Raw genomic sequence first — 24142 nt, forward strand, 5'->3', positions numbered from 1 at the left:
GAGGGCTGGGGAGGGAGCTGTCTGTCTTTGGAGGAGCCGAGGGGAGCGAAGCAGCCCCAGACGGAGCCTCGCGGCGGCGGCGGCGGCGGCAGCAGCAGCAACAGGCTGCGGGCTCGGCGGGTCTGAGCCGGCGGGCGGAGGGTGGGCGCGGCGAGGCGAGGCGGTGAAGGGGCAGCAGCCGCCGCCACCGCCGCCGCTGCCTCCGCCTCCGCCTCCGCCGCCGCCTCGGCCGCCGCCGCCGCTGCCCTATGGACGAGCATCTCAGCCTCCTGCACTCGCCTCCTCCGCCCTCCGCCCGCCACCGCGCCCACCCCTCGGCGCTGCCCCAGCCCCAGCCCCAGGCGGGCGGCGGCGGAGCCCACACCCTGGTCAACCCCGGCTACATCGAGCCCGCCGCGGGGGCCGCCGCCGGCCCCGAGCTGCCGCCCGGCATGACCGTGGTGCCGGGGGACCACCTGCTGGAGCCCGAGGCGGGCGGCCCGCAGCCGGGGGGCTGCGGCGGCGGCTGTGACCGTGACCGTGACCGTGACCGCTACGAGCCGCTCCCGCCCGCCGGGCCGCCCGCCGGGGCGGGCGCGGGCGGGGAGCAGGACTGCTGCGGCGAGCGGGTGGTGATCAACATCTCCGGGCTGCGCTTCGAGACGCAGCTGAAGACCCTGTGCCAGTTTCCCGAGACGCTGCTGGGAGACCCCAAGCGACGCATGAGGTACTTCGACCCGCTCCGCAACGAGTACTTCTTCGATCGCAACCGGCCCAGCTTCGACGCCATCCTCTACTACTACCAGTCCGGGGGCCGCATCCGCCGGCCGGTCAATGTGCCCATCGACATCTTCTCCGAGGAGATCCGCTTCTACCAGCTGGGTGAGGAGGCCATGGAGAAGTTCCGAGAGGACGAGGGCTTCCTGCGGGAGGAGGAGCGGCCCCTGCCCCGCCGGGACTTCCAGCGCCAGGTGTGGCTGCTCTTCGAGTACCCCGAGAGCTCGGGGCCCGCGCGGGGCATCGCCATCGTGTCGGTGCTCGTCATCCTCATCTCCATTGTCATCTTCTGCCTGGAGACGCTGCCCGAGTTCCGCGACGAGAAGGAATACTCGGGGTCCTCGTCGCCCGACACGCTGGAAGCCGCTACCAACAGCACGTCGGGCTCCACGGCGGGCGCCTCCAGCTTCTCGGACCCCTTCTTTGTGGTGGAGACCCTGTGCATCATCTGGTTCTCCTTTGAGCTGCTGGTGCGTTTCTTCGCCTGCCCCAGTAAGGCCACCTTCTCCCGCAACATTATGAACCTGATTGACATCGTGGCCATCATCCCTTACTTCATCACCCTGGGCACCGAGCTGGCCGAGAGGCAGGGCAACGGACAGCAGGCCATGTCCCTGGCCATCCTGAGGGTCATCCGGCTGGTGCGGGTCTTCCGAATATTCAAACTCTCCCGCCACTCCAAGGGGCTGCAGATCCTGGGGCAGACCCTGAAGGCCTCCATGAGGGAGCTGGGGCTACTCATCTTCTTCCTCTTCATCGGGGTTATCCTCTTCTCTAGCGCTGTCTACTTTGCAGAGGCAGACGACCCCACTTCTGGGTTCAGCAGCATTCCCGATGCCTTCTGGTGGGCGGTGGTGACCATGACCACAGTAGGTTATGGGGATATGCACCCGGTGACGATCGGGGGCAAGATTGTGGGATCTCTGTGTGCCATCGCTGGTGTCCTGACGATCGCCTTGCCGGTGCCAGTGATTGTTTCCAATTTCAACTACTTCTATCATCGAGAGACGGAGGGTGAAGAGCAAGCCCAGTACATGCACGTGGGGAGCTGCCAGCATCTCTCTTCTTCGGTTGAAGAGCTAAGGAAAGCTCGGAGTAATTCGACTCTGAGTAAGTCAGAATACATGGTGATCGAGGAGGCGGGTATGAACCATAGCACCTTCCCCCCAGCCCCCTTCAAAACGGGCAACTCCACGGCCACCTGCACCACGAACAATAATCCCAACTCGTGTGTCAACATCAAAAAGATATTCACCGATGTTTAATACATGATACAAGTGACATGCTATGCTTAGTATTGTGTGGAACGTGCCCCATTGGTCTGTATATGCCCTCGTTTTTATACATTTCCAGACCATTCATCCAGAGAAGAATGTGGAAAACACACTTCCTTCATCCACCCCGCCCCTGTCCCATGTTGCTTCGTACCAAAACAGGTGTCTTTTGCAAATGGGCTGCGTTTCCTCTGCTCCCCATTTTCTTTTTCCTTTTAATCCTGCAAATAGCGGAAATGCTGTTTGTGACTTTTAGTTTTGGTTTCTAGTACGCTCTGAAACAATGAAACGTGTAGGTGGGGAGGGGAATTAAAAGTGCTTTTAGGGTAACGGGTTTAACTACATAATTAAAGGCAGTTGTTTTTCTTTTGTTTTTGTTTTTATTTTTTATTTTTTTTACCAGTCAGTGGGAGGACCTTCTAGCATTGTTTATTGTGCTTGTAGGTGAATTGCCTAGCCTAAAGGATCGATCAATTAAATTCTAATTAGTGTAATGATTTGTAAATCCGTTGTAAATTTATTCAGTTTATATCTGAACTCTCCGTTTGACATCCCCCTCCCCAGAATTACATATTTCTGAAGAAAATGCTTTCTTCAACTCAAGATTGAATGATTTGACTAACTGTAGTTTAACTCTGTGGACTGCTTAGGTATTTGGAAAGCGTTAGATTTAACATTAAATCATTGTGAAGAAGTTCTGTGCACACCCCCCAGCCAAAACCAATCGTAGTCTAGAAACAGCGATGTTTTCAGTGCTGCTGAGAGAAACGAAAGATTTTTTTTTTCCTAATGCATCTGAGAGATAAGCTTCTGCAATATCACAAGAAGATTAAAGTGACAGACACCCCTTCCAGCGGAAGTTACTAATTCGGACCTGAGTGATGCAGTTCCTATAGCAACCGTCGTTTCCTGGGAAACCCGAAAAAGGTTGTCATGGCATCTCTCTCTAGCCCCACCCCCTGCTTCCCCTTGCTGTTTCCACAGTAACCTTTTCCAGATGGTTCCTACTTACATGATTTCACAGGAAAACCGCTGTTTGAGTAAACCGCACAAAGAAAGTTAATCTTAGATAATCTGAGGTGTGGGTACTAGCGATCATCAAACTTCTCACGTGAAAAAAAAAAATCATTGGAGTCAACCAAGTATCCACTGAATCAAGAAAGAAAATTATCATCTTTGGAATATTAGCTATTATAAGCCACGGTGAGACATGTCCTGAATCAAACACCTGTTAATAGGCAATGATTTTAAAAGACACTGCCTCCAGTTTTCCCTCAAGAAATTTCTGGCAGATAAATGAAATTGGAGAGCATATTTCATTGTGTCCATTCCTTATACAAATTAAAGATTCAATTAGTGCACCTTAAAAAAAAAAACTTATAATGACCACCAGAGTTCTCTTTAAAAAAAAAAAGAAATTACTCAGACCCACAACAACAATTAACATTGTCTGAGCTGCACAACACTGGAAGAGATAGCTAAACCTTTAAAATGCAAAGCATTCAAGTTTTAATGGGGAGAAAAATGAAAGACAATTGATAAAGAGGAGGGACAGGAAGTAACCAAACCTTGGGGAGAATACCTGCCTGTTTCAACTACAAGCCAGGGGTTGCCAGACAGCAGATAGAATCAGGTGAGCTTTGTGTTGTCTGTTGACAAGAGTAAGCTTGCACAGGGAATTGGACAAACACTTCTCATCCCTAGATTGCAATGTCATTTGAAGAACAAATAGTTTCACACACATACCATGTTAGGATGGAATACATCTTTCCTTAGTACTTTGGTTGCCATAATGCTTCATTTCCATTGGTAACCAAATGGACACTGTTCCATTTCCATTGGTTTGCATTGTTTAATATAAACGAGGATTGAAAATCCCTGCTTATGCACCCTTCAACCCATGCAGTGTTAAAATTACTATTTCCAGTAACCTATTTCCTCCTCCTAGGAGACAATCATCTCATTTTTGAGATAACTGGTCCAATTTTAATTTCCAGTGCATTACAATAATATAGAGAAAGTACTAGCTAGTTGTGTTCATGTCATTGGAAATAGCTTGCTAATTACAATCAAATCATAATAACATTTCATTTTTAAAAGTCAGAAAAGGATCCTTTATTCTCAAGAAATGAATTTATTCTTTTATGTAACTTAAAAGTTAACTTTTAATATTTGGTATTATTTAACCACAAGAATTAGATGCCATTTATTCTTTTATATGGAGGATATTGATCATTAAAGTGATGAAGTGTTGTGTTTTTTTTCTTATTCATACTGGAAAATTATTTTCTATCTTAAAATTGGGATTTTTATCATAAAATCTTCTCTTTCTTTTACTTTATTACTATCTTTTCCTATTCATAAAATATTTTCAGGGAAAAAGAAGTGTACCTCATTTCATCCAGTGAGGTATTATTTAAAAGGATGAGATGGGAATATAGGTGGGAAGAGGAGATTGTCAGATGAGGTTGATGCTCAGCAGTATTGAGAATTGAGATAAAATGCAATTTCATTTGGCTTCTTCTGTAAATCTGTCCTTAGTATCAGCATTTCTTTATATCCCTCAATGCATCTCAGTGGAGTTCATCTCCTTAAATGTTTCCTATGCAACTCAATAGAATGCCCCTTATACCAGTGTTTACCTGTTATCTAAACTTACTGCATCTTAAATGATTAGACATTTCCACAATGGCTCATTTTTAGTGGTGATTTATTGGAAATACTGTAGAAATGACAAAGTATTAGAACTGTTTTTACATACTAAATAAAAGGTCTTATGAACATAAGGGTGAACAAAGTTCATTGGGCATCTTATATTTATTCAGATGAGTGTACAGATGAGTTCTGTAGATGAACACAGGTTATGCTACCACTTGTAAAGTTCTACATAAATCATATAGTCTACAAATATGGATATAATGCTTTTTTCCAAGAAAAAAGTTTTTTCAAGAGAAGGAAGTCTTAGTAATAATCATCAAGTGTAACATTTTATTACTATTCACTACTGGAAACAAAACCCCCACTATTTGGGGTTTTTTTAATTACTTAAAAGAATAGGAAGGAATTGGGACTAGACCTTTTATTTCACTAATAGGTAAATCTGGGTGAAGAAAGTTTTCTTCCCATTACAGGTTGTCACCTTTTCTGCAGTTTATAGTCTTAAAAAGTTGCCTAGACTTGGACTGAGAGGTTGAGTAATTTGTCCAGCATCATATAACCAGTAAATGTTAGAGGTGGGGCTTGAACCCAGGCCTTCCAGATCCCATGCTACCTGTTGTTTAAAATAATAATGACTTTAAATATTCAAATGGATCTGCAATTTCATACATTTGGGTGTTTTGACCAAAATTTCGTTTGGGTAAAATTTCATCTGTTTTCACCACCAACAATGCAGAGTACAACCTCTCCATTGCTGCCCATCCATTGCAACTCATGCCCGTGTTCTCCCACAGATTCATCATAGGAGGTCCGCCCAGTGCACTGGAAGCCTTCCTCAATTTAAGAATAACATATATGTGTATATGTACACATGTGCACATGCACAATATGCATACATATATACACATACATAAGTAATCAGTGAAGAATCCGTTAAGTTCTAAGATTCTGACTGATTTTGCAAAGAAGTAACCTCATTCAGTGACCATTACACAAACAACTTGTACAATTAGAATTCACTTGCAATGGAACAATGTATTATCTTCATAAATGAATTTCATGTATTTAAAATAACCAAGCTTTCATTGCTTTTAAATACCTAAGAGGTGTAAAGAAATACTTTTTTTATGCTTTTACATGAAGCTTTCCACTTGAGCTCAGCTCCATCCTTTGTAAGAAAGTTCATATATTCTGGAAAAAGATCTCATCTCCAAAAAAAAAAATCCTATCTAATAGACTGAAAGTTAACCCTTTAGTAATTGGCAGTATTTAATCAATAGAATTAGTTATCACCTATTCTTTTTTAAGGCTGAAGAGATTGGCTTTTCTAGTTATAAAGGATTATGTTCTTATGGGCTTATTCATTTAATCTCATACCTGAAAAGTATAGTCAGTTTGATGGAATTTGACAGGAAGAACATCAGATATTTTTCAATTTTAAGATGAGTTCGATTCTTTCTAATATTAGGCCAAAATCTTTTAATCCTGGTGTTAGGGAATTGTTGTTAGGTATACTCTCATACTTTTTTGTTGGTTAACTGAAATACCATTTCAGAGAGCAATGTACACATTGGATTCTTATTTTTCAAGGGAAGGAAATCTGAATTAAGTATGGGGGATCGCATTGGACAAAGATGATGAAAACAAATGTAAAGTCATTGTTTCATTATCCTAACACCTGTATCACTACACAATAGTCAGGAATAGCCTGTTAGGCAGCTAAGTGGTGCAGTGGATAGAGTGCAGACTTGGAATCAAGAAGACCTAGGTTTGAATCCTGACTCTGAAAATTACTAAAATTACTAATAGTGCCACCCTGGGAAACTGACTCAGTTTCCTCATCTGCAAAATGGAGATCATAATAGCATCTACCTCATAGAATTGTTGTAAAGCTCAAATGAGATAATGTATGTAAACTGCTTGACAAATGTTAAACTTAGGTTAGTTTTTCTTACAATGGAGAGAAATCTGGACTGGATATGAATCCTGTTTTTGCTCTGTGCCAGCTATGTAAAGCAAGTCAGTTTCTTTATCTGTAAAATGCAGAAAATACTACTATTGTAGTGTACTACTACCCTGCAGAGTTGTTATAAAGATCAAATGAGATGATGTTTGCAAAGTTTCTTGTAACCCAATGCACAATATAAATTTAAGTTATTATGTATACTTAAAACATGCCAGAAAAATTATGCCTGCCTCATTAATGCCCTCAATGAACATATCATTTCCATAAATAAAATGTGGGTTTGTAACCAATCTGGAATGTGGTACAGATGAACTAAAATCTGTCTTGCTAATTATCTTCACTGTATCCCATGGCCAGGGACTACACACTCTATTTCAATTACCTGCCCTGTGTATTGTAAATGGGCAGCTGGGTGATAGAGTAGATAGTAGAGTGCTGGGTCTGGAGTCAGGAAGACCTGAGTTGAAATCCTATTTCAGATGCTTATTAGTTGTGTGACCCTGGGCACATCACTTCACCTCTGTTTGCCTCAGTTTCCTTATCTGTAAAATGAAGATAATAATGACACCTATCTCCCAGGGTTGTTATACGGATCAAATGAGTTAATAATCATAAAGCCCTTAGCAGAGTGCCTGGCACATGGTGAGCCCAATATACATGTTAGCTATTACTAAATGAATAATGTTGGTCACAAGAGGGCGCTGGTGAAGGCATGTGGGTGGATTAATGGACATCCAATACAACCACTAGAAAAACAAATGAAAGCACATGCTTTTTAATTAAGTCAGAAGATGCACATGTAGAACAATAAAATTACTTTCATTCCAATAATATTAATTTATATTTGGCACCATCTTGGAATGACTAAATACACCTAGAAATATAGATTGATATTCAATCAACAAGCATTTATTTAATACTCACTATGAGCCAGGTACCATGCTAGGTATTGGGGTAACAAATACCAAAAAAAAAAAAAAAAGAAACAATACTTACTCTCAAGGACCATATATATAATAAGGAGGAAGGACACTAGCAGTCATGAGGAATCAGGAAAGGTTTAGTGTAAGAGATGATATTTGAGTTGAATCTTGGAATGAAGAGGAATTTTAAGAGGTAGAGGTAAGGACGGAATGTGAGCCAGGTATCAGAGACAACCAATGTGAAGGAAAAGCAATGGGAGATAAAGCATCATGGTAAGAAATGGAGAGCAGGCCAGTTTGGCTGGATAATAGAGGTCAGAAAGGTGATTAATGTATAATGAAACTTTTAAAAAAAGTTTGAGCCAAGTTGTTAAGGACTTTAAAAGCACAACACAGAATTTATAGTTTATTCCAGAGGCAATAGGGAGGCACTAAAGTTTCTTGAGTAAGGAAGTGCCGTGATCAGCTTAAGAAAAATCTCCTTGGTAGCTATATGGAGGATAGACTGGAGTGGAGAAATGAAGCAAGGAGACTAGTTTGAAGCCCATTTTGGGAGTTAATGATGAGAGCCTGAGCTAAGATGGTGGCTCAGAGGATGGAGAGAAGGGCTTAGAGGTGAGAGATGTTGCAGGGTTACAGATGATAAGATTTGGCTGTTGAGGGGCTATGTGAGGTGAATGAAATTAGGATTCAAAGATAACACCAAGGTTGTGAACTGGGAGACTGGAAAATCAGTAATGCCTAGACAGATATAGGGGGATTACCACATCCATTGCTCTAAACTATAAAATTAAATGTCAGAATTGAGATTTTTAAATGCACAATAGAAAAGAAATTTAGTGTTATGGTTTATCTTAGAACCATTCCATTCCAATGCATATGTTATATTCAAGTGTTTTGCCATTCTGTATATTATAACAACTTCATTTACATAATATCTACTCATATTCCATTTACATAGGAATCATAACTTCAATTTTCTGTGTACATTTACATTTTCCTTATAGCCCTTCTAAGCTCTTCCCACCTTTCAGCTGTGAATAAAAAGTGATATCCCCTCCCATGTGAGGATTGCAAAGCTCTATGCACACCTTCTTCTGCCCCAAGTCTGAAAACTTGGGAAACAGGATGAGATACCATTCCAAAGTGAGAACTGCAAAAAAGGCATTTAGGGGGTGGGTGAGTTTTTTTTTCTCTCACTTTCAGACTGAAGATGAAATTCTTGTTTTTTTTTTCCTTATGCTATGCTATCATTTTCCAGTTTGGGTATATGTATATATTTTTTTCTCAAATTTTCCAGGGGTTTTATATATCATAATGTAACCACACATCTGACTTTTATTCACACAAAGGCGGCTATCAATAATTTCTGAAGAATAGTAAATCTGGATTGCAAGAGGGAGGGATGAATGGTCCAGATTAGGAAACATACTATTATGATCCTAGAAAAAGGCTATCAGAAGTAGGGGCTTCTAGCCAATTGTTACAGATAGCTTTCATCTTTATAAGCAGATGTAATTTGAGAGACACATTAATGGTTAGAAAACTGATCTCAGTTGATTGTCCATATTCTAAAATTATACACAGATAAATTAAAGGAGCATCATGAGTGCTACCCTCCACTGAAGCCCCACTTGGATGCCTCCTTGGGGTGCAGAGATATCTCTAAGTTCTTGACAGGTATGTCAATAAAGCATAAGCTCTGGTTGGTCTTACCAAGCTAGAAAGACTTCAAGTTTTGGCCCAGACATAGACTGTATAGACCAATCCTGCTAAATTCACAGAGTTGGCTCCTCACAGGAAAAGTGGCCACCAAAGATTCAATTTTTTGGCCATAATCTACATGAAGGAATTATCAAAAATATTAGTTGAGGGAATACTCACCCCATTGAAATCACTGGCTTTTCAAAGTACCTAAATATGCTATCCACAGTAATCTTTTTCCCCATCCTCAAGTCTTAAGAACAATGTGTTTTTTTTTAAAAAAAGAAACATTTTTCTTGTTTTTTAACTTGATTTTTTTAAAAGTTGCATTGTTTAGCAAAAGCATAGCTCTGGAAATTAAACTATTTGCTTCATGATGTTTGCATTTTCTTTGAAGATATTTTATCATTTCTTATCTAAATAGGGCAGGAGACAACAGATTTGTGAAAGTTTAAAAAAAAACTTTTATGATGTGATTTTGGGCAGGATGTAGTACTTCTTGCTTCAGTGTACTTCAGGGATTTGTGATTTCATCAATGTGGGTTTTCCCTACACTGATTTAGTTAGTAGCCCTTCTAAGACTTAGTAGGGAAAACCTTATTCTGCAGCCAAACTAGTGTCAAACTTATAGTATTTTGTCGTCGTTGTTGTTGTTCACTTGTTTCAGTTGTGTCCAACTCTTTGTGACCCCATTTGGGGTTTTCTTTGTGAAGATATTGGGGTGGTTTGCCATTTCCTTATCCAGCTCATTTTACAGATGAGGAAACTCAGGCAAACACGGTTCCCGGATCACACGGTTACTAAGTGTCTGAGGCCATATTTGAACTCAAGAAGATGAGTCTTCCTGACTCCAGGGCTGGAACTCTATCCACTGCGCCACCTAGCTTCCCCTGATACTATCATTATCATATTTAGATGAGCATACATGGTATTTTACAATACCTAAAATGAATTCATTTTGTAGGAATAATTCTTATTTCAAGGTTGGCAGGGATCACCATCAAATGGGATGACAAGGAAGAAGCAACTTCATTCTTTTCCACTCAGAGTTCCCCTCAGAAAGCCTATTATTCCATTTTGATGAAGCAAGTGGAGAAAGCTTGCTTCTTGGGAATTCATTTTTTACTCTTCAGAGTTTTTCTCTATTTAAGAAGCAATCTTGATATAATAATGGTATTTACTTAGGATGAATTGAAATAGTCTGAAACAGACTTATTCTACTCTTTTAAAACTCAATAAAAACTTGTTTATTCAATGATCCAAGTAGTACAGCAAAGAACCTCTAAAAAGCCTATCTATGTTCCTGGCAGACCTGACAAAGAATTTCCCTCTAGGTTCAGTCCTACTAATAGCAAATCCTAAAACTCAAGGCTTGATTGAAATAATAATAATATTTAGAATTTACATAGTGCTTGGAGATTTGCAAAGAACCTTACAAATATCATCTTACCTGGGTTTTGCAACAATCCTGGGAAGTAGATGCTATTACTCTCCCCATTTTACATTTGGAGGAACTGAGACAGACAGAAGTTATGACTTGCTCAGGGTCATACAGCTGATAAATGTCTGAGGCCAGATTTGAACTCAGCTCTTCCTGACTCTAGGACCAGTGCTCTTTGTGGTGCCACCTAGCTACCCGTTAACTGCTGCCCAAATGGTGACATTCATATGTGTACTTTGATGGATCTATGATTTGATCCATGTTTTACTCTCTTCATTGATGAGAGATGGCAGCCTTTATGTGCCTTTTCATCATGTATAATTGTCTGTATTTTCCCATTAATCCTCCATAGAGTTTTTACACATTGTGCTAAAGATACAACTCTTACTCTTTCTATATTTCGAAGATACCAGTGTACCACAGGTAATGATAAATAGTCAAGAGAACAAAGGAAAGGCTTCCCTGTGGAAATGTACTGGAGGAGAGAGAAGGAATCATATGGGATAAGAAGGCATGAATGGTTGTGATTTCCATTGATGAAAGTGACCATATTGATGAGACTATGGTGGAACATTGGAGCACCAATTCATGACTCTCCACCTATTGTCTCTTTTTTTCACTACATGACTGAGCTGTTTCCTCTTTCAGTCATCCATAATCGACAATATCCTCAATAATATTTTTGTTCCGCTTCTTGCTTGCGAAATCATCATTAGTAACATGTTACAGGCTGTTCAGATCTACCATGCATCTTTCCATTGCCTTAGGGTTGTTCTAAGGTCAGTGTTCCATTATTTGCAACCCTATAACATGAGTTTTTGTGGCAGCAAGCAATTTGGGATCTTTGAAAAGCACTGCACAGTTTCCCAAATGTCATCCAGCTTGAGCTCCTATTACTCAATGTTGAACCCTAATCATTGTGCATCTGAAGCACCTGCTCCAGCTGGACCTATTCAAAGGGCTCTCCATCCATCTGCATGTCATTGTTTAGGCAAAAGGCCTTTTCATGTACTTTGTTTTTTCGATTGTGAATGGTTCACATTGCAGTGAGTTTCACTTTGTAGTGTTGGGAAACTCAATGAAATTAGTATAATTTAATTTCCAAATAGGATCATTTAGAGAAACTTGCCATTAAGGTAGAATTTTACTTAGAATTTACCCACTATGCCTTGTATAATGCTGGCAAATATCTTATGTAAATTTATGTAAATTGACCTTGCCTAATGTCAAAACTGAGCAGATCATCGAACAAAGTTACCTCCATAATCATATCGGTCAGAAACTTTTGGGAGACATTTTGATGAGAACCTTCAAGATTCTATCTTACTCTACCTACTCAAGCACTTTTCAAAAGCGGATCACTACAGCAGGATCTTAAGTTCTCTGTGCCACTCAACTGTGTACCTGTAAAGATATGATCTGACATAGAAAAACATCTGAGAAAGGCTGCCTGTTTCACAGAAACATAGTTTTAGAGATGGAAGAAGGCTTAGTGGTTTTCCTAACCAACTTCTTCATTTTATAGATGAGGAAACTGAAGCCCATAGTGGTTAAATGATTTGCCCAGATACTTTCACAGGTAGTAATTGCAAAGCCAGGATTTTAACCTATGTTCATGGACTCAAAATCCAGTGCTCTTTACACTAAACCATATTTCTTTGTCACGCTTTTTTTAAGAGTAGCCTTAATGTGCGCATATACCATTTTTATGAAGATTTTATAGAAATGAAAAAGTAGGCATGTGGGTCAGTAGTTAATTTTTTCTTCTTGCTTACTGTTCTTTTTTCCTGTAAAAACTTTGCATATAATGTCTTTGATTATCTTGCATAATCCTCTTAAGAAGCAATCCCTGAATTCTTTTTAAAAATTATGTCACTTCTATCGTGGATTTCTTCTGTATGTCTTTGACCAAATCCATTCATTCTTCTCAAATTTATCTTCTTTTAAGTTATATGTTACTTCCTCAAACAATATGTCTGGTAGAGAGGTGGTAGGGCATGACCTTCTTGAGGACAGGAACTAATTATCATTTTTGTCTTTATATTCCTTATGCCTAATAGTCTCTTATGAATAATAGGGCATTGAGAAATGTTTCCTGAATTGAATTAGGGACCAGATGTGCAGTTCTACTGTCATTGCCCTTTAGAATAGATCGCTATAAAAATTAAATAAATGCCAGCATATATGTCCCATTTTGTATCTGTTTGTTAATTTCCTTCATGTTCCATCTGTAAATGCATTCAAAATTATCTAGTTTAGCTGAGCCTTGTGTAAAGTTCTCTATAGGCTTGTTTTCTCCATAGCTTCTTCTTGCTAATTTGTGAAACAATACTCTATCTTCTATCATCCTCTTCCATAATTTTAAAAATTACCTTTTTAAAAGTTTGATTTGTGCTTTTCATTTTTCTGCTGCAGTCATTTCCTGATGAACTTTCCTGTGTAATTAAGAAAAGCAATTAAACCAATGTGGTGACCACCTCTACCAACATATGCAATATTCAGCATCCATGATCCCCCTTCTCTCTACCTAGAAAAAGATAGTGTGTTTTATCTTCTGTCTTCTAGACTGGAAATATTATCTCCATAGTATTTTACAAGCAATAATATAAATCATCTAAGCTAACAAATGTTTATTCTCTTTGTAAACCAGTGTTGCCTTTGATTATCATTTCTGCTTTGCCCAGAGATTAGACATTTGCTAGCTTAAGCAATTTCTACGTTCTTTTTTGCTTCCTTCTTGTAGTGCCTGTTTTGAATGTTAAATTTTTCTCAGTAATCATGAAAGTCAGTGTGTTTCTTTTCCCCTATTTCCTATTTTTAGTCAAGAGCTTGTTTAAATAGGTAAGATTGGAGTTGCAGTAATAACATGCAATGGTTTCTCATTTTTATTCTTTTCACATTTACTTTGACTTTTGCTTTAATATGCCAATATTCTCATTGCCCAAAGACAGCTAATTTTGAAATGACTGCTATATCTGTAAGTAGTTATTTCCTTTCTTCTAAGACACAGTTTCATTTTTTATGATGCAACTGGCGGGAAGCCTGCTATAGTAGCTACGTGACCAGCCATGGAATTCAAAAGGTCTGGGTTCATTTCTACATTGGCTTTGTTACCATGAGCAAATCCCAATCTTTCATCATCCCCCAACTCCAGTCAACTCTCTAAGACTACATGCTATAAAGAAATTGCTGAGCTGTAACAGAGCTGCATTGGTGAAGGGTGTGATAGCAGTTTTTAATTTTTGATTTAGGAATCTCACCTTAACAAAACCTGGCTCATGGAATAATGATGTGAAAGAAAAAGTCAGGGCCATTGCTCCTAGCGAGTGGTTGTTGAATTGACCAAAACCTGTCCCATGGGATGTGAAAATTTACTGAAAGCCTTAAACATTCCTTAGAGATGAAGCCAGAGGAGGAATTTCAACTGTCCCTGACTCCTTGGTGACATATAAATCTTCCTCTTCAATTAGCCTATTTGTGATGCATTTAATCTGTAACCTGACTTAGTCTACCTATAGAGTCTGTTTGACTCGATTTGTTTATGTAGGAGATAAAAACTCTGTTTAACTAAGTTTGTTCGACTTTTTTGACCTACATACAAGGAAGCATTGAGATTTGGGATCTACTTTTTCTTTAACTTTTATGATCTAAGAGGAATATACAAGATTACAATGTGTAAAAGAATTATTTCTATGTCACTGTGACATAATTTTGCCAATAAGAGGCCCTGTCAGAATATCAATGATTATTCAGGTATTCTCTGGGGCCTGAACCTATTCTTGAGCATAATAACAAGACCTACATTTTTACTCCTGTAAGTCTTGCATTGTGGTAAATATATTTTGCATCAGTTACCTACCATATGAACTCAAAGAGGAGATATTTTTCTCATAACAAAGGTGTTTCCACACCAGGAGTTACCTACATTGATGAAATCATAGGTTTGGACCCAAAAAGTCATTAAATATGTTATAAGAAATTTTTAATTGTTTTGAGAGATTTTTATTTTCTTTTACTATTTTTCATTACTTGGGGTGAGGGCTGCTGGCTGAAACCTGTCCCATGGGATATTAAAATTTTACTTAATATCTCAAACATTCCTCAGATAAGAAACCAAAGGGGATTTAGAGTTTCCCAAGTTAATTTAACTTTCTTTATTTGTGGAAGGATCCCCCTGGCTCTGACTTTGTGGTTATCTTTGTAACATGTAAATCTCTCCCTCTCAGTTACATTATTGTAAAATCTAAACCTTGGAAACTTAGCTTTGAATATGTAACTAAGAGTGTTTGGCTAAGTCTGCTAAGAGGACGCAAGATTGCTATACATCAAATTTTATTTTTCTGTCTCCCTGATGTCTGAACCTCTGGAGTTTCTGTGTTGTGAGAGAATTATTCAACCGTAGTTACCTATCACATGAACTCCATGGAAATCTTTTTTTTTTCTTCCATGATGAATGCCCCTCACATTAAGTATCTTCTGTCTCCCTGGAAAAAATATTCATGATATATAGCAATGATATTTTTGTGTCTTCTGGCCTCTTTCATGTCTTGATCTAAAATCATGTTTCCCAATATTTTAACATCACATCTAAACTCTTCCTTTTCCTGGATTGACATAAGTAGGTATCAAGGTACACATCAGCTTTATAGAAAGGACCTTATCAAGTTCTTCATAATATTATTGTGTTTTATCATTTGCAGAAACATTGGAGTATAGGCTTTCCCCCGTATATTTTATTATGGTAATTTGTAGCTTCGTTTTATAAAATTTACATTTTTATGAACTATGCCCTGCTCATCCTAATATATCCTAAATAATCTCTCTAATCAGTGTGGTTTTCAAGATAAATGATAAAATCACAAGAAATTTAAAGCTGTTGGGGTTTTGGTTTTTTAACATCGATATAGTGATTATTGAAAGGGCATAGAATTACTGAGTCAAGAAGCCATAGAAAAGAGTTGCTATTTACATCATGCGCCATCATAAAAGTTCAAGTGGACAGTGCTAATGAACAGAGAATGGAAACAGGAAAGACAAGGATTATGATTAGGATACTTAAGGAAGTCCTATTGATAGAATGATTGAGAGTGCAATTGCAATGAATTAAAAGATGGTAATATGTGAATGATACAGAAATTGTCTTAATACCACACAATATAGTAAGAGATATTCAACTTTTTTTCTTTCCTTTGCACCATGAAATGGAGGTTCTCCAGGTCTGCAAAGGGAAGGGAGATACACACCATTACTCATTTCTCCCTTTCCCTCGACTTATACCCAGATAAGTAAGAGAATGAGTTGGTTGCCATCTGTAGTCTCTACATACCCAGAAAGCATTGTACTTACATCAATTATAAACAACATAAGGAAGGAAGCCTTTTTCACTTATGAATTATGTAGCCTTTCAGCAGACTTACAAAAGGTTCAGGTGGGGAATTCAGGTGGGGAAAAGATTAGGTTTTTCTCTTTTCTACTTTGAAGATATATTGCTATTGCCTTCCTAGATATAGAAGGAAATAGATAATCAAAGTCAATGTTTTTTCTTTCTTAACTTTTCTTGTATTTTAAGGGTATTTTTTTATTTTATAAGCTTTTATTTTCTCTTTATTCTTTATTTTTCTCTATTTTCTTTTATTATATTCTCCTGCCCCTCCCGCCATTGAACAATTAAAAAAAAAACCACACAGGACAAACACACAGTCTAGCAAAACAAGTTCCCACATTATCTATATCCAAAAATCTCCTTCCAGGCTTTAAGTCCATCACCTCTCTGGCAGGGGGTGGATGGCTATAGCATGATTCATCTTCAGTCTTCCAGACATGTGGATCTCTGATTGCATTAATCAGAGCTCTGAACTCTTTCTAAGTAGTTTTTTTCTATAACATTGGTGTCATTGTATAAATTGTTCTAGTTTTGCTCATTTCACTGTGCATCAGATCATAGAGATCTTCCCAATTTTCTCTGAAATTATCCATTTGATTATTTCTTATGGTGCAGTAGTATTCCATGACATTTGCATGCCACAGTTTCTTTAGCTTCCCCTAGTTGATGGTCAAGCCTTTGGTTTCCAGTTTGACACTACTATAAAAAGAAATGTTATAAACATTTTTGTACATATATGTCCTTTTCCACTTTCTTTGGCCTTTCTGGGAAATAGGCCCAGTAGAGGCATAATTGGACCAAGGAGTATGCACAGTTTAGTAATGTTTTGGGCGTGGTACAAATTGCTTTCCAGAATGGCTGGGCAAATTCAAAGTTGGACTACCATTGTGTGTCTGTTTTTCCTTAGGGAGGATCTTTTTTCCCCTTTGTTTTGTATAGTTACAGTATTTGTGATTTCATCATTCATTTTTATTACTTAACCCAGCAATCTGAGTTTTATTTATAACTCGGGTATAAAATCATTATTATTTATTATGGCACTACAAATAGGAAGTCTTATTTACTCTGATATTTTGTATTCATGCCATGTATAATATGACTTTAGTACAACTACTCTATATATATCCGATAATTGGATTTTTAAAATAAAATATTTTATAATAAACATCATGTTAAATTAACAGACAAAATATGTCAAATTTATATAGGGCAAACTTTAATTGGGTAAATAAAATATGTACAGTCTCTCATTTCTTCAAGTGAGCTTTGTCCTTGAGCCATCACCCTAAAACCAGAAATTTTAACTAAACTTCAAGAAGTCAGATGATCCTAAATGTATTACTAATTCTGGAAGTTAAGAGTGCTTATTATTAATTTAAATGATGTTTAGAGCAATACTGGGGCAACTAGGTGGTCCAATGGATAGAACACTGGGCTTGGAATCAGAAAGACTCATCTTCATGAGTTCAAATCTGACCTTAAGATATCTACTAGCTGCATGACTCTGGGAAAGTCACATAGCCCTATTTGCCTCAGTTTCTTCATCTGTAAAATGAGCTGGAGAAGGAAATGGCAAACTACTTCAGTATCTTTGCCAAGAAAACCCCAAAATGGGGTCATGAAAAGTCGGACACAATTGAACAACAAAACAAACAAATAGAACAATACTGAGGGTTAAAAATTGCCTGGCTCACAGTGAATTTCTAGTTTTCTGAAACAACTCAAATCTTAGCAAATGATCAAGTTCCAGGGAGTTTGAGTTTCTTTGACCTTAGTGTGTCAGTTCAGAAGAGGAACCCAACAGATGATCATACAGTATTAAAAAGGAGTATGGGGACCTTTTCCGTACTGTTTTGGTTAGTACAAGTAACAGAGCTTATTAATGCTGTATTTGGGGCATTCAGAAATGCCCTAGGTTGATGGGTCTGAGATAATTTCCATATCAAAGATATAGTTTAAGCTATCTAAGGAAAGTTTTATCATACTGTTATATGAATTAAAAAGCTGACCTCCAACTAGTGGGGAGGACTCAAGCATAACCCTAGCACAGAGGTTCCCAAACTTATTTGGGCTACCACCCCCTTTAAAAAAAATTACTCAATGTTCCTCTGGAAATCTTTAATGCTTTAATGGTCTTTCTAAAATTTATGTCATTTCAAAAAAATATAAAATATTTTTAACAAAATGACGTATCTTAAATTTAATAATTTATTGTAAATTTGTGGGGTTTTTCCTGCATTGAAATTTTGATGATGCAATATTGTGTCATGTAACCATATAGTACCATATTGTAAACAAGTCATTACACACATGTTCCTGCCATGCATGCTAGACTTCCTGACAATGCACAACATGCTTGCCTGCCAACACTTGCTTGTTAAGATCTGTTGGCAGACTTGACCACAGATTGGTTATAACTTGTATTTTGTGTGTTTATTTGGAAAATAATGTAATCATTACAACTTTAACTTTGTTACACAATAGATGAAACACGTACAAACAGTTTTTCAAAATTTTCTTATCTTCTTTCCTTATATTTCCATCGCCCCCTTATTTTTATTCAATGCCTCCCAGTTGCACCCAAGGCTACTACCACCTCCTCACATTGTTCTAGTGCCCTCCAGGGGGCAGTGTTTCCCATTTTGGGAACCTCTGCATAGCACATAAAATATTCAGGGGGAAGGGACATACACACACAACATAAAGCTCACCCAGCCAACTTCTCCAGGACCAGCATTCTGAGAGAGACACAAAGAGAAACATTCACATCAAATTAAGACTCCTAGAGACCTCAAATAATGCAGCCATTGCTTTCTTGAACCTTGGAGGCATCCATGAGTTTGAATTGCTCCATGAAGGCAAATGAGTATGCCAAATGGGCATGCAATAGTGCTCAGTCAATTAGCTACCAGTAGAAGTCTCCACTCTACTTCCTCCCTAAATCTCTCTACTATACACTGCCTCTTTATATCCATAATGATAGTGTAAGGCAGCTTAGTTGGGAACAGATCAATGTTCTTTCTTAGAATATTGCTGGACCAGCATTGTTCTTCAAATGACATCACTATCCTTTATTATAGTGCTGATAATTAGAGTGAAAACTAAGTCAGTGATTCAATAGTCAATTCAACAAACATTTATTCAGCACCTCTCACTTTTGAGACACTGCTAGGTACTGGAGATAAAAAGACAAAGAATAAGAAAACTTCTACCCTTAAGTAGCTTACAGTTTGACCTGTGGAAAATGTCATGCATACAATAAGTATTCCACAAAGTATAATGGAAAAAGAAAAATGAGAGGAGGAACAGAAAGAAAAAAGAGTGATACCTAGAAAGTGCCCTAGAGATGTCTGAGTAGGCAGAGATTTTTCAGTTAGAGGAATTGTGGAAGGAGCCATGAAGTAGGTGGCACATGAGCTTGGTTTTGAAGGAAGGAAGAGGAGGATTTCAACAAGAGATGAGGAGGGAATAGATTCCATGTATGGAAAATAGGCCTCACAAGTATAGAACCAGAACACAAAAGAAAGCTAATAATTCAATTGAGATGAAACATAGAGTATATGGAGGAGAGTAATGTAAAATAAGACTTGAAAGTTAGATGGAAAGCAGGTTGTGGAAGGCCTCAAATGCTGGCTTTGCATTTTATCTTATAAGTAGTAAAGAGTCACTGAATGTTTTTGATAAAGGAAGTAAGTTGGTTATATTAGTGCACTAGGAAGGTTATTTTGACATCTGTGTAAAGAATGAATTGGAAAAGAGCAAAGGTTAGCTTAGGCAGACCATTTAGGAGCCTATGACAATAGGCGATGAAGGTCTGAAATAGGGTACTGTCAGTATACATAGAAAGGAAGGAATGGATAGGAGGGATTATGGAGGTAGAATCAGTATGACTTGGTAACTGTTTAGATAAGGGAAATGAGGGGGTGTGAGAGAGAGAGAGAGAGAGAGAGAGAGAGAGAGAGAGAGAGAGAGGAGTCAAAGATTAGGGGGTTGAACTAGATGACCATTAAAGTTCCTTATAGTTCTTAATCTATGATTCTATGACTGTGAGGTTTTGAACCTTGGTTGAGTGAGGGAATGGTGGTACCATCAACAGAAACAGGAAATTTGGGAGGACAGATAGACTTAGGAGGTAAGATGATGAGGTTTTTTGAACACGTTGAGTTTAAGGCATCAGGGGAATATTTAAGTGGAAATGTCCAACAGGCAGTTGTAAATGTGGGATTAGAACTCAGGAGAAATTGAGCTATGTCCATAGACAGATAGATTATATATATTATATATGTACATATTATATAACATATTATACACACATAGTGGAGATTCATTTACTAGATAGGATAGTGACAAAGATAGCATTTTTACATGAAATCTACAGATAGCTCATAAATTTCATTTTTATAGGATATATTACGTATTTTATTAGAGCAAATAACAAGCAACTAACCTAATTTAAGTTGATGGGTTTCTTTTTCTTTCACAAGGTGAAGTGTTAATTAACAGAGCTAAAAGGCAGGGAAGAACCATGATGGTTATAATCTACACCTTTGATAATCTGTAACTGAATTCTGCAGAGTTCACTGTACTCACCACTACTTTTTACCCTCCTGAGCCTCATGCTATTTATTTCTTCTTTAGCCAAGAGAGAGCTAGCTACAGGCAAAGGTCATCTTTGCTTTCACTTTATAGAGGTGGTTTTGTTGGGTTTATTTTTCCTTTCTTCAAAGTTCCTAATCTCAGTCCTTAGCAATTTGTTTGTTCATTTGAATAACTTTGCTGCTGTTTCAGCTTTTCTTTTCCTGCTTCTGTGGAACTGCAGCAGTATTTCTAACTATAGCCTCCTCATATGGTCAAACCCTATAGCTTATTTTCTCATATGTTTTATATATGGCACTATTGTTTCAATACGAAGAATCACATGCTCCCAATGTGTATAAAGTGGCCCAGGATTTTTTTTTTAAACAAAGGCACGTCAGGGCAGCTAGGTGGCACAGTGGATAGAGCACTGGACCTGGATTCAGGAGGACCTGAGTTCAAATCCGGCCTCAGACACATAACACTTACTAGATGTGTGACCCTGTGCAAGTCACTTAACTCCATTGCCTAGCCAAAAAAAGAGAAAAAGAAAAAGAAAAAAGAAAACAAAGGCATGTCAGTGGTTATGTGACCTTGGCTCTACAAAATTAGGAGAGCCATGATAAATGGTTAGGGAGTCAAATAATGAGCTATAGTAGTGATATTCAAAAGGGACCTTGAGCAACTATGAAAGAACACATCCCTCTGACACTGCTTTTGCCAGCTTAAATTTTCTAGGCATAAACAATAATCAGGTAATCATAATTTTCCAGCTTTTACAATGAAAATTACTCTGTATAAGATCAATAATAAGCAGTTGCTCTAATATTTCTCTACTCAATTTCCCAGTGCCTCCTTCACCACCAACCCTTTCTCAGCTGATGGCCTGGACTTACATTTAACTGACAAAACAGAGGCCATCCACTAGGATTCACTGCTGACTCTCACCTCTTGCCTTAAAACTTCCCTCCATCTTCACTCATCCTTTCTTTTACTCCAGTCTCTGAGAAAGAGTTTCCCTTTCTTGACAAGGTCATCCTCTCTATCTGTGCCTTCATCCCGTACCATTCTATCCCATCTAGAAGCTTGTTCCATCAACCCACTCTCTCTCTCTCTCTCTCTCTCTCTCTCTCTCTCTCTCTCTCTCTCTCTCTCTCTCTCCCCTCCCCATGCATGTTTCTGTCTCTGTCTCTGTCTGTGTGTGTGTGTGTGTCTGTCTCTGTCTCTCTCTTCCCTTCCTTTCTCCCTTTCATCTTGCCAAGTTTTGTCTTTTTTCTCTTCACAATATCTCTTGCTTTTACCATCAGTCACCTCTTCACAGCCATCACCCTACACCTCTCGCCTGGACTCTTGCAATAGTTTCCTAGTTGTTCATCCTGCCTCATCTTTCTTCTCTCTAATACAGCCTGCACATAGCTGTCATTGATGGTCCAAAAGCACAGATCTGACAATGGTACCTCCCTGCTCAATAAACTCAAGTAGCTCCCTATCATTTCTAGGGCCAAGTACAAACTACTTTTAAAAGTACATTTAAAGCCCTTTGCCTGACCCAGTAGCCCAGCCAAGCTGGCCTCATTTCTGACTGTCACATATGACATTCCATTTTCCATCCCTGTTCTTCCCAAAAGCTATTCTCCATGCCTGCAAGGCACAACCTCCTCATTTCCACATGTTCAAATCCCTAACTGTATTCAGAGTTCATCTCTGATGAAAGGCCTTTTCCCATGCATATGAGGCATGGGGGAAGACCAGTACAAAAGCATGAATACAGAAAATAGAATGATGCATATGAGGAATAGCAACCAGTTTGACTGGACCATAATTCCATAGAAAGGTTATGACTGAAATGATAGGTTACGGCTAGATTGTGAAGAGCTTTAATTGCCAAACAGAGAAGTTTTTATTTGATTCCAGAAGTAGTAAGAAGCCAACAGAGGCTATTGAGTAGAGAAGTGACATACTCAGATTTACACATTAAGAAAATCACTTTGGCAGCTATATGGAAGATGAATTTGAGTTTGGAGAGACTTGAGACAGGAAGACCAGTGAAGACACTATTGCAATAATCCAGGCAAGAAAGGATGGAGAGGGCAATTTCAGTTGAGTGATGAGGTCAGCAGGCAGATTGCAAAGGGTTGAGAAGTGAGTGAAAGGAGAGGAAGTGGAAGCAATAAATGTAGATGGCTTTCTCAAGCAGTTTGGCTAAGAAAGGGAGGAAAAATATAATATGGTACTTGGAGGGTATGGTAGGGTCTAGTAAGATTTTTTTAAAGGATGGGGTAGACTTGGTTGTGTTTTGAGGTAGAAAGAAAGGAACCAATAGAGAGAGGATGGGATACATACAGGGAAGGGGATGATTGAGGGGACAATCTGTTAGAAAATGTGGTAGGAGATAAGATCAAGGGTACATGAAGAAGAGTTGGCCTTGGAGAGGAGTTTTTATCAGAGACTGAGGTGAAGGAGGAAAGAATGGGGGCTGATTTCAAGGTGCTTTGAAATGAAGAGAAGGGGTGAAGAGGTATCTCATTGCAAAGGCCCACTTTTCTAAGTAAAGTATGAAGCAGAGGTCTTCAGTTGTGAAGATTGGAGGAGGGGATTGTGTGGGATGTTTAAAGAGTTACATCCTCTGTTAGAAGTGGGATAGAGAAGTGATTAGGGAGGATTAAAAGGATATCTTGACTGTGGTTAGGGTCAATTAAGATTAGATAACATACACTTGCAATGGACCTAGTCAGCACAGCTGTGGGATATAAGTCAGTAGGATGCCCACTCTCCCTCACACTGGAATGTTTTTCCACCTTTCCTCTACTTCATAAAATCCCTAGCTTCCTTCAAAGCACAGTTCAGGTACTGCCTCCTTCAGGAGGTCTCTCCTGATCCCCATGATTATTAATGTGTCCCTCCCTTACCCCTAAATTACCTTGTATTTAAATTGCACATCTTTTGTATATACTTATTTATCTTTGTGTTACTTCTCCCCAGCAGAAGGTCAATGAGTGCCTTGAAGACAAGTCCTCTTTAGTTTCTTTATTTGTATTTCCTTGCCCTGTCATGACACATAGAAGGTGCTCAATATATGCTTACCAGATTGAATTGAATTGTTCAGTTACAAATGGTTTCTAATAGTCAGTACGTTGATATGTGTAGCACAGCCCTGGCATTTAGCCTTATAGAAAGATGACATATCTTGTACAATAGCTAAATTTCTAGAAGATATTTATAAATTAAATTGTCATAAACTAATTCATTTTCCCATTTGTTTCCATTATCAATAAGAGGTAATTCACTTTATCTATTTGATTTTCAATTTCCTGGGGATCCTAACATTTTAAGTTCGTTTCTCTGCTTCATCCTTTCCACATCCTTTTCATCAAATAGTTAACGTTAAGTACACATAACAGAGTCTGCATTTTTGCAATATGAATTATACCTTTCTAATTTATTTAAGTTTCCATTTTTTGT

At 38.8% G+C, this 24142-nt stretch overlaps 1 protein-coding gene across 1 annotated transcript; it reads left to right on the forward strand.

Moving 5' to 3' along the window:
* Positions 1–248: 248 nt before the first annotated feature.
* On the forward strand, positions 249–2527 carry KCNA3 (potassium voltage-gated channel subfamily A member 3). The gene has a single exon (XM_027856783.1). The coding sequence runs from the start codon at positions 249–251 to the stop codon at positions 2019–2021; it is 1773 nt and encodes a 590-aa protein (XP_027712584.1). The 3' UTR covers positions 2022–2527.
* The last annotated feature ends 21615 nt before the right edge of the window (positions 2528–24142 follow it).

Source organism: Vombatus ursinus, unplaced genomic scaffold (genome assembly GCF_900497805.2).
Source record: "Vombatus ursinus unplaced genomic scaffold, bare-nosed wombat genome assembly UNPS02011613.1, whole genome shotgun sequence".
NCBI classification, from domain to species: Eukaryota; Metazoa; Chordata; class Mammalia; order Diprotodontia; family Vombatidae; genus Vombatus; species Vombatus ursinus.

Bases quoted from the DNA above. Each gene is read 5' to 3' on its own strand.
- KCNA3 (XM_027856783.1), top strand. From the start codon at position 249: ATGGACGAGCATCTCAGCCTCCTGCACTCGCCTCCTCCGCCCTCCGCC.